Here is a 10,588-nt window from a genome sequence, read left to right on the forward strand (position 1 = left end):
GTACTACAAATCACAATAGCTAACAATTTAAAATATTTTTAAAATCATATAAAATTTTCAATAACTTCTCAAATTTCATAATATAACATAAATTAAAATTAAAAAAAATATATATTAGGCCCTGTGCTGGCACGGGGTCCTATATCTAGTGTTAAGAATGGGATTCCAACCCATGAGGGAGGATGTTTGGCACTAGTTGAGGAGTTGGTCCAAATTAATTAATAAAATAATAGTAATGGGAGTTTGGGTTCCAATTTCCAAATATATATGTAGATAATAATTGGACCACCTCAAGTAAGTTGAGAAAATTCCAAATAGTAGGACATTTTGGACTTATTATCATAATAAAGCAAATGTGTCCTTCCATTGGTATAGAGAGGCAATTGGTGTTTTACACTCTCCAAGGGGAGAGCCACATGCACATTCCCCCCCCCCCCCCCCCCAAACCCCTTCTTTGCATTATTTTTATCATTTTTCTTGCTTATGTCAAAAAAGAGATTCTTTAGTTTTCCGAACAACTTTTCTGCCAAATCAACAAACATGAAAGCCAACACTAAATGTAAAATTAATTTACCAAGTGAAATCAGATTTCCTCCTGCCTTGATTGTCACGAAAAAGGAAGGGAAGCAGAAAATGCCTTACCTCTGGAGGAATAAAAACTGGGAGTTCTCCCTTCTTTCTTTGTCGAAGAAATCTTCTGCCAATATCTTCAGCACCTCCAGAGTCTTCAACCCACTACATAAAAGTGGAAAGCACAAAAGAGTAACTGAAATTTTAATCAAGTCTCCGAAAGTTGGTGTTAGATTAGAAACTTGTATACCAATGTGGTAGAAAAGAAACAAACACAAAATAATTATTTGTACTCACCATTTACAAGCAACAACAATTGATGAAGCAAATGTGTTCATTAAGGAACTGCCTTTTTTTCTATAGACCTTTTTGAGAACCTTAAAAGTGGAATGGACTACCAGCTTGAAAATATGCAGTGCTTGCTGCCGAGTTTTACAAATCCGAGAACCAGCCATCATAGAGCAATACTATAGTACATTGAATCTGTATCTTATCTTATTCACTAATTACAGAAAAGCCTCCTTATGATTTTGCCAACATCTATATAGTGACTACTGATCCCAAAAACAATGAGAATTTCCCCTATGGTACTGCATTAATAGACTAGCAAGGCTCTACTGCATTGTTCTATGACCAATCAATAACTTAAGTCCCAACTTCCATTATAAATTCAAAATAATCCTAATATAATATCGAGTTCTCATGAACTCACTTGTTCTTCAGCTCTTCACTTTCCAGAAAAACAATAAAGATTACTCTACAACGAATAATGATAACAACGTAACTACACCTCAATCCCAAGAGACTTTATTGACATATTACTTTAGTTTCAAGATTTCTACTATGGAAAGAACACCCAAACTTTGTAAATTGAGAGAAGTTGAAGAAAGTAATTTTTACCTACAGAACCATGTGAATCTACTATGGATAAAAGAACACTCAACAACAACAACAAACCCATGTAATTCCATAAGTTGGGTCTGTCTCCTGATAAGTTTTTACAACATTAGTGAACTACTCTTAAGGATTCACCATTATAGTGGCAACATTTGATTTTCATGGCTGTAATAGTGAGGTGATGTTATATATTTATACTAGTATTTGACGTTAAGAAAAATCGGTTCTGGAGAAAATCAGGCCGTTATAGTGAAATGACGTTATAACAAATGAATTATAACAAGGTTTGACGTACACAAAAGCATGAACCTTTTTAGCTATACCTCAACATGGTCATCTAGTTGTCTTTCAGGGTAGAAGGAAAATGTGGAATGTCGTTTTTCTGAGGTTACCATGAATTTCTTTGTTTCTCTTTATTGATAGTAAAGCATCTTATAGAATACCCGGCTTCCGGAACACAGATGCAATGATCATAACTCAGCAACTTAACATTTCTGTCCACTGCCCCAGACATAATAATGTCATTATTCACCAAATTACATGTTTTTCCATCGTCTGAAAACTAATTGTAAGAGCTAATTAAGTAGACAGTTAACCCTGACTTTCTCCAATGACTCCGATAAAGAGAAACTTTTAGCAACATTAGCCTTTTCTTTCCTCTGACGAAATGAGAGAATGTTCTTTGACCAATTAGTTCAAGAAAAAGCTCAAGAAGACACCTAGGAAACATGCTAGGCTAGGTTGAATAAAGTAAAATGACATTGCTCAAATTAGATTACCTTTAGGATGGACTGGTCGTATGTTCTAGATCTCATAGCTCCATAAAAATCCAATGCTGCCAAGAGAAGAACAAGAAATATGAGAGGAAAAAGGCTTTCGCACCTCTGCATTTTTCACTTTATTTATATGACAATCTAGTGATATAAACAGTTTATGATCATGAACTGTAATATTTAACCAATTCTTAGCCAATCCATAGTCCCATAATAACATGTGTAACCAATGTGATTGTGTACGATTGTAAGTCCTTATTGCCAGAATTGTGAGCCAGCAAAAAAATATCAAAAAATTGTATATGTTCCATGAGAATGAATTAAAACAACTTTCATGTATGGTTGGTCACCTTGATTTGGGAAGGTATTAACAATAGTCGCAACCTCATCCTTTGTTATGCCATCTTTCTCGTACATTCTGCAAACAATATTCACGATGTCTTCTTGGGTGGGCTGCCTATATCATGAAAGAGAAAATAGTTACTACTCTCAAGAAATGTATAACAACACTTTGTACGGAGAACATCTAAATTCATTTGCAACAACATACCCAGTGAAATCTCACAAGTGGGGTTTGGGAGGGTAGGATATATGCAGACCTTACCCCTACCTTTGTAGGGTTAAGAGGTTGTTTCCGATAGACCCTCAGCTCTAAAGAAGTGTAATATATAGCCAAATAACGACAGAAAAATAGCAAGATAAACAAAGAAAATGAACCAACAAGTAGTAGTAAAAATGAAGAGTAAGTTACTACGTGAATACTAAATAATATTACTAAATAAAGGGAAGATGAGAAGAGGAGACTAGCCCCCTTTCTAAATTAACATTTTTAACTTTGATTGATCAAGAATTTTTAGTTCAGTTTAAGCATAACATTGGAATGATTTAAAATCAACAAGAAATAGCCAAAGTATATACATAGTTGTTGTAGAAAAAGTATATACTTAAATCTCTGCAAAATATTAGCTTCAGTGGCACTGTCTTTTTCATAAACTTGAAAGTAAGAAGTTAAATTGTGTTCCACCAAACGGACCGTCAGGTAGTTCATAAAAACAAATAGGTCTTCTACCCTTACTATACTCTGAAGTGTCCCAAAAATTAAATCCAGGAACGATGTCCTTAGCTTTTTGTTGTATTATGGACCTTGTAAATGATGTAGAGACCTTGTTACTGCAAAGCTAGAAAGGAAAAGTTTTGCTCTTGTGTTTTGAATGTAACCCTCTCAGCACCATCTTAGATGCTAATGATGTTATTAAAAGTTAACCTCACATGTTCAAAAGTAAAAAGTAAATCTACTAAGGATAGAACTTTTGAGGTTTCTGGACTGCACCAAACCTACAGCAACTGATTAGTTGTAATTCCCGTGACTCCTATATATACTCCGAAGTTGCAAGAAAGAAGCCAACGAATGATTAGGACAAGCAAGAGAGGGAAGGGGGAGTACCAATAGAACTTCTCCATTCTCCCATCACGAATTAGGGGAGCATAAATTGTTGAAAAATCATTTCCTGTCACAATAATGGGAATCCTGTGTGTTATATCTCCTTCTCTCCAGTCCTGCCCCACGCTTACCCTTGTAGGATTATCACACAAATTCATCAGAGTTCCGACAACAATTTGGTTGTTGACTGTCACTTGCGTGTTACCTTCATAGCAAAAAATAAAAAGCAATCTCTTTAGTGGATAATATCAGTTCATTTTTAATTCTTGGTCAAAAAGAGAGCTGAAAGATATAGTCATTTAGACCAAAGAGATGCTTGATGGAAACTGAAAAACAAAAACCAACAAGTATAGATTCGTACATCTAAGTAAAGATAATATAGCTTACCAAATCTACCAAGGCCAGCATCAATGTCGTTGATCATCAAAACACTCATTTTCCCCTGTCAAGCAATAGGAACCATAACACAGTTCATTAACAGTTCACTTATACATTATGAAAGACTCCAGAAAGAATTATAGCAGGAATTAAGACAATGTTTCAGTAAAGCACAAAAGTCATAAACTTCAATCGAATCCAGAATTAAATATGCATGCTTTTGTAACATTTGTCCATGAGTGAAATAGACAATGCATCCAAATGCTAAGCTGTGAAGCTACTCTTTTGCCAGTGGACTAAGTATACATTCTCAAGAACATGGAATATCATGTGTGTGTGCGCGCGCACGCGCGTGTGTGGTGCACTTTTACTTCTTTTTCACCTAGGATAATGAAAACATGGCAGAACAAAGGAAGGAATATATGTTTTGCAATATCGGGAGCGCTCATATTGATCCATTTGGAGCATTGTTAACATTTTAGAAAGAAGTAAACAGTAGATCTTGCTAGTCATTACATAAACAAAGTAAAATGCACCAGAAGCACAAAACTGGACTAAACATCTTTTTTGGAATACTCTTTTTATATTTTCAGTAGCAACATTGTTCTTTCATTAAGATTATTAAGAAAACGTACTCAAAAGTAATACTATTTTAACACAATTTTGATGGTTTAAAAAAATCAACAATTTAATAGTCAGAAAAAGGAAAGAGGCTTATAAGGCCATGGGAGAAGAAAAAGAAGACGTAAAGGCAGGAAGCGAGAACAACAGCAGAAAAGGTGAATGCCAGATAAGAAGGGAAAAAGAAAGAGGTGAAAAGAAGAGTGTTGGTGTTGTGGGCAAGGAAAAGAATTTCAAAGGAAGAGGAGAGAAATGATATTCAGAACTGAATGAAGTTGTTGTTGTAGCAGATGGCCTGAATCCTAGGAAAGAACAGAAAGTGAAAGAATGATTGATTAAGGATAAGGGAAATAAGAAACCTGTGCATTGAGAATGAAAAGAAAACAGGAGGCAGAGAAGAAGAGCTGCTTAGATCTATAAAATAATGGGGTTAAGTAGGGTGAAAGTTTCTGTTCACTATTATTCTTCTCTATGAATTTCTAGTCACAGAAAAAAAGTAACAGAGAGTGATCCATTACCCTATGAACAATTGTCAATGGAAACAAGAAACAAGAAAATGAATAAATATGTGTCAAAACCAAAACAGCTAATAAGTCATAGCATATAACATAAATCATAACATGACCTATGTAGAATAACAGGACCCAGACATACAAACATATACATATACCGGTAATAAAAGCAGTAAAGCTTCTAACTTGGTTCTGAACCACTTGAGAAGCAGTTCTATAACGCTCACGTATTAACTTTCCCGGTTCTCCTGTTAGAGGAAAGATGAAAAGAAAAATAAGTAAATAACTCATGTAAAAGTAAAAAATGTATATATATATATATATAAAAGAAGGATAGAAAAAAACACAGATTATAGAATTGGAAAAAGGAAATAAATATGATCACCATCCTAGATGGTCGAAATATGAGTCCTCAAATTGAGTTGGGAAGAGATTCTGCATGTAAGCTTTTGTGTCTCATTATGGCAATGTCATCTACCATATTAACCTATAAAATTGTTGGATGAGGGTAATCTCTAGCTTATGTTTATATATATATATATCTATGTTTATGCTCATTTAAATCAACTATACTTTTCTGAACCAGCAACAGTAAATCTTGGTTCCTCTATGAAAATTATTACTTTAACTAGGCATAGCCTCGTGATTATATACCATGGAAGATAATTTTAAGAAAAGGTAGTCAGTTTTTTACACTCTTTCCTGATATGACAGTGGGAGCAATATCAGAGGAGGAACGACAACGAGTCAGTTTTGTGTCCACATCTTGCATCAAAAATCATCAAACAGATCTAACATTGACAGGATTTTTGTACATCCTAGTGTAAATTGACACCCTAGCTTGTTATAGTTCAAAATATTAGTTGCAAGGGGTTCTTTTCTTTTTGTTTCTTTATCCAAGATGATGATAAATACTCCAGTTTGAAGTTTAGTCAATAAGTTCCAACTCATTCTTGAGCATTTTTTACAGTTAAAAGAAATAACGCTACCAGCTCTTTCTGATTCTAGCTCTCCTGCAGACATAATGACAGGTTCAATTCCCATTGCCTGAAAGATCAATTCGGTTTGAAATGATTTGCCTTGCCCTTTTCCTCCCCAAACACCTGTTACAAAAATATCAACTTAGCAATATCTTCTCAAATACCTAAAATTCAGCTTAAAAGCTGATAGAGCATAATACAAAATCTTTTGCTGCAAAACTAACAGTATTCATGGAGTATCAAAAACTACACTTTGGTCTGGCATTTCATGATTGAATTTGAGTGTAAAGCAATTATCACGTTCAGAAAGCATAAAATAAGAGTCAAAATGTCTAAGATAATCCTACACTAAGATAAAATATTGAAGCATCATGAGTTTATTTTAAAAGGAAAAGCAGTGCAGAATATGTTGCTCACACATCTCTACAAAAAATAAAACTTGTACAAGAAATACTTTCGCAGAATAAGGTACATATTCTAAGATCCTAAAGTTTCCAACGACAGAAAAGCAAAGAGAAAATACTTGCCTAGAATCAGGGGAACTTTGGCGTTCAAAATATGAGAAATGTAGTTCTTCACAATGTGACACACTGCAGGGATAAGATTCCACATATAAATGAAAGAGGGACAGTAAAAGAAAGGTTACCACCAATGTGCTTAAATAAGGCAGCTCTGCTTGTAATAACCGCATAACAGGTGCATGGGTGAAATAACAAGTTTACATGTTAAAATCTGTATAGAAGTGTAGGTATTAATCCTCCAAGAACATGAACTACTATACCAATTTTATAAACACATCCACAAATCAAAGGAAAGGAAAGAGGATTGTGAGAAAACACGTTATGTACCGGATGCAAAATATGTACATAAGTCTTTTGAGTCCACAATTAGATTAGCCATCAAGAAAAAATTTCTATAGAGCCCTTGACTAAAGGAAATTTCAATTTACCCATTGAGTACTACCTTAACTGCTAAAGTAAGAACACGTATATGAAACGAAACAATAGCAACTCATGATTTTTACTACTCCTAATAAAAACGGTAAAGATAAGACAAATAGAACAGTGCTTAATCCATAAGTAAACAGATTCCTACTATTGACCCCGGCAGGAAAGATTCAAAAGAAAGCTAAAATGCTAGAATCAAACACCAGTAATCATACACAAATACAATGATCGTGTAGAATGGCGGCACTGACTGACACTTACCAACTTTATCCTGTTCATCAAGAAAAAAAAAAACAAGAAACGGGTGAGAAATTCGTATTGATTAATTTTCTCCGAACAATAAGCAACCAAGAAGCAAAATCCCCCAAAAGAACAATGTACCAGAAACACAGGTGCAATATAGTAATCGCCTTGAAGGTACTGAAACGACCTAGTCACCTTCTGCCTATAATCAAACACAATATCCGCTGGAAAAACAACGATAATCGTCAATAAACACAACACAATTTCAATGAACTAGGGTAATGATAAACAAAAATCGAAGTTATTTACAGTCTTTTCCAAGGAAATTTCCCGCGAAGAGACTATCAATGACGCCAGCCCTAGCACCAACAGCAATATTCATATTATCGGCCTCTGCACCAAGCCTATAAAGATAATCTTTGCCATCAGAATCTTTGGTTTCCCATGAAGACTGTTCAGAGAGTCTTTTCTTCTTCTTTGGTTCATCTTGATCGGAATCTCGAATTTCATCACTCTGTTGATTAGTAGATGAACAACGAACAGAGAGAGAAGAGTAATTGGGGAATTGCTTAGAAGGAGAAAGTGGAATTGAGTGGAAAGTGAGAGGAGCTCTGAGGAGATTTGTGTTGAACAAGAGAGCCATTGTTTTGAAGAATTTTGGGCCTTTAGTTTTCTTTTGTTGTATTAGCCGTTACAACTTCACACGCTTTTTGGTTTGACGTTATCGGAACGCTATCAATTGGAGGTATTTCGCGCCACACACGACAATAACCCGCCCTTCTTTTCTCCAACTTTATTTTGGGGTTAGATTTTTAATTTTTTTTTGTATGTCAAGATAAATAGTTTTTTTCACGAGACATAAATTTATATTTTTTAATATATTAATATATCACAATTATTTGCGTCTTTAAAGAATTTATTCTCCATTGAGTATATATTTAAATTTAAAGGACAAAAATTAAATATCAACTCATATGAAGAGTAGAGAATTAAAATTAAATCTTTACTCATAAGACTAGTAAATTAATTTAGGAAATAACTAAATATAGTAAATAGTACGTAATAGATTAAAAAAACACTTAATTCCTTAAAAATTATATTTTAGGAAAGCATTTTCATTCTAACCAAACACACCCGTAGAGTCAATTAATCGATATTTTTATTTATTTATCATTCAATGTTCGATATTCACATTGTAGTCTGACTATTTTAAACTCGATACCACATACTCGTAGGCCCCATTCGGGAGGAAATATTTCCTACCAAAGATTTGCTCAAATTCGAGAGCTCTAGTTAAAAAGGCAACAATTTTATCCACTGCACCACATCCTTTGAAGGTCCGATTGATATTTTGATTATTCATATGATCCGTCCCACTAGTTTGACATTGAAGTACATTTTATTAACAGCTCGTCTTTTATTTTGTGCCCCTTCTATAACTTTTGACAAAAAGAAGAAAGAAAGAGAAAAGTCTCATAGCTTTTGACAGGAATGAAAAAAAAGAAATAAAAGTAAAAAGCTTCGTAGCTTCTTGATCTCCAATTCAAGCATATTAAGCACAACAACAACTCAGCAAGGGACTGCTAAACAAGGCTCAAGTTCGTACTATAATAATAATAATAATAATACAACTTGAATGGCGCATCAAATTAACGACATAATTAACTTTTATATCATCAAGTCACTTTAATTCTTATTTTCAAGATTTTAAATATAACAAGAGGTTTAATTGATATGTTGTTTGCAGTAGTATTGTCCAGCTTCATGTTCCTAAATGATTAACGAGTCTGACAATTCCAATGCCTTTGACTCCAAGTTTCTCCACATGCGTAGCAAAATTCCTCTTTACACCTGAATCGCCAATATATATACACAACAACGTAACGTTAGTCTAAAAAATCTTCCTGTAATTTTAAAAAGGATCTGATGGCGTCACACTAACCTGCAAGTAATGTGTACACAGCCATCATCAACTTTATCAACAAGAGAATTGCAATGGGGGCAATTCTTCCATTTGCGATTTTCAGCAAGCAGCTTAACCCTTAAGTCATCTTCTCTGTCTTTTTCTTCCTTTTGAAACTGTTGGCAGTCACGCCCAGTGTGCCAAGGTACTCTGCACCGCGCGCACAACAGTCCTGCACACCAAGGACATTTGCCCTTAATAACAATCTCTTTTTCATCATGGCTGAGCAACTTCGCACATTTTTTATAAGGACAATACAATTTCTCTCGATTCGGAATAGCTGACTCGATCAAGCCCTTTTCATACCTTGCAAAAATTTCTAAAGAGTCTCCAATAACATATTGCTTCTGCAATTCCTTTGCATATTTGGCATCTGATATCAGATTACGGAGAGACATTCTTAGCTATTATAATTTCTGTATTGTGTTCGTATTTTTTGATATTGGAGAATGACAATAGCCCTGTATTTATGCTAAATTATTAGGGACTGTTTGGACATTTGTTAAAAAGATATTTTAAGCACGTTTTTGGTTTCACATTTGAATTAATTTTTGGTTTATGTAGAAAGTTCTTGGAAGGGGACACGGAGACATGGTGAAGTCATCACTCATAGCTCCGATATTGTGACGCAAGTCAAGTGGGAAAAAAGAAATTAAAACAGTATCTTAGAATTTAGCTCGAATCGACGGTATGGATAATAGTGAATTTGATATAAAATTTAAAAAACAAACGAAAATTGATTATATATTAGGAATAATAAAAATGGAATTTTTGTTGTGAAATAAAATGGATGACCATGTCAACTTTACTGTAACAATCTTGGCGTTCAAGTTTTATCAAAAGTAGTAGCTAAGTAATTGACTTAGTATATCTCTATCTTTATAATGTCGATTAACTTTCCATCTCTTATTAATTTATTTTCAACTACTCTCGTAACTATCCCCACATAGCTTTTTCATCTAATTGGGACGGGTAGACATATGAGTGACTTATAATTCATATTCAATTGGTTATACTCCTTTTAAGTCATATCAAGTGAATTGTTTGAGATTTTTTTCATGGTTCTAAATTCAAGAAAATTGTTGAATTCTTTTTCTTTATATTTATCCTTTATTTGATGAGGTTCTAAACTATTTTATATTTTCTAGAAAAAGAGTGTGTCCTCATCTATACACGCCTCAAACCTTTCTTTATTTTTATTTTTAAGATTATTAACTTTTATAACATTTGATTATGAAACGTTACGTCATTTCTTTGTTTACT

The 10,588-nt window shown here is 33.9% G+C and overlaps 2 protein-coding genes across 2 annotated transcripts in view; both read right to left on the bottom strand.

Annotated features, from left to right (window-relative positions):
* Window positions 1–8,180, bottom strand: part of LOC102595386 (ribulose bisphosphate carboxylase/oxygenase activase, chloroplastic) — a 9,219-nt gene extending 1,039 nt beyond the window's left edge. Inside the window, exons 1-11 of the mRNA XM_006341373.2 lie at window positions 7,672–8,180; window positions 7,501–7,586; window positions 7,381–7,390; window positions 6,700–6,762; window positions 6,182–6,295; window positions 5,379–5,440; window positions 4,069–4,123; window positions 3,685–3,886; window positions 2,591–2,697; window positions 2,247–2,302; window positions 643–735 (exon numbers count right to left, since the gene is read on the bottom strand). Of these exons, the coding sequence (XP_006341435.1) occupies window positions 643–735; window positions 2,247–2,302; window positions 2,591–2,697; window positions 3,685–3,886; window positions 4,069–4,123; window positions 5,379–5,440; window positions 6,182–6,295; window positions 6,700–6,762; window positions 7,381–7,390; window positions 7,501–7,586; window positions 7,672–8,005 (1,182 nt within the window). The 5' untranslated portion in view covers window positions 8,006–8,180. The remainder of the gene's footprint in view (window positions 1–642; window positions 736–2,246; window positions 2,303–2,590; window positions 2,698–3,684; window positions 3,887–4,068; window positions 4,124–5,378; window positions 5,441–6,181; window positions 6,296–6,699; window positions 6,763–7,380; window positions 7,391–7,500; window positions 7,587–7,671) is intronic.
* A 688-nt stretch (window positions 8,181–8,868) lies between these two features.
* LOC102595716 (probable E3 ubiquitin-protein ligase RNF217) lies at window positions 8,869–9,779 on the bottom strand. Its single transcript, XM_006341374.2, has 2 exons — window positions 9,305–9,779; window positions 8,869–9,213 (listed from the first exon to the last, which is right to left on the bottom strand). Exons 1-2 carry the CDS (start codon window positions 9,721–9,723, stop codon window positions 9,141–9,143), a joined length of 492 nt encoding a protein of 163 aa, XP_006341436.1. The 5' UTR covers window positions 9,724–9,779; the 3' UTR covers window positions 8,869–9,140.
* Between the last annotated feature and the right edge of the window lie 809 nt (window positions 9,780–10,588).

The sequence above is a fragment of the Solanum tuberosum genome, unplaced genomic scaffold, assembly GCF_000226075.1.
Source record: "Solanum tuberosum cultivar DM 1-3 516 R44 unplaced genomic scaffold, SolTub_3.0 scf00026, whole genome shotgun sequence".
NCBI lineage: Eukaryota > Viridiplantae > Streptophyta > Magnoliopsida > Solanales > Solanaceae > Solanum > Solanum tuberosum.

Bases quoted from the DNA above. Each gene is read 5' to 3' on its own strand.
- LOC102595716 (XM_006341374.2), bottom strand. From the start codon at position 9,723: ATGTCTCTCCGTAATCTGATATCAGATGCCAAATATGCAAAGGAATTG. The intron at 9,214-9,304 runs GTTAGTGTGACG...TTGGCGATTCAG, and splicing joins TGTGTACACATTACTTGCAG to GTGTAAAGAGGAATTTTGCT.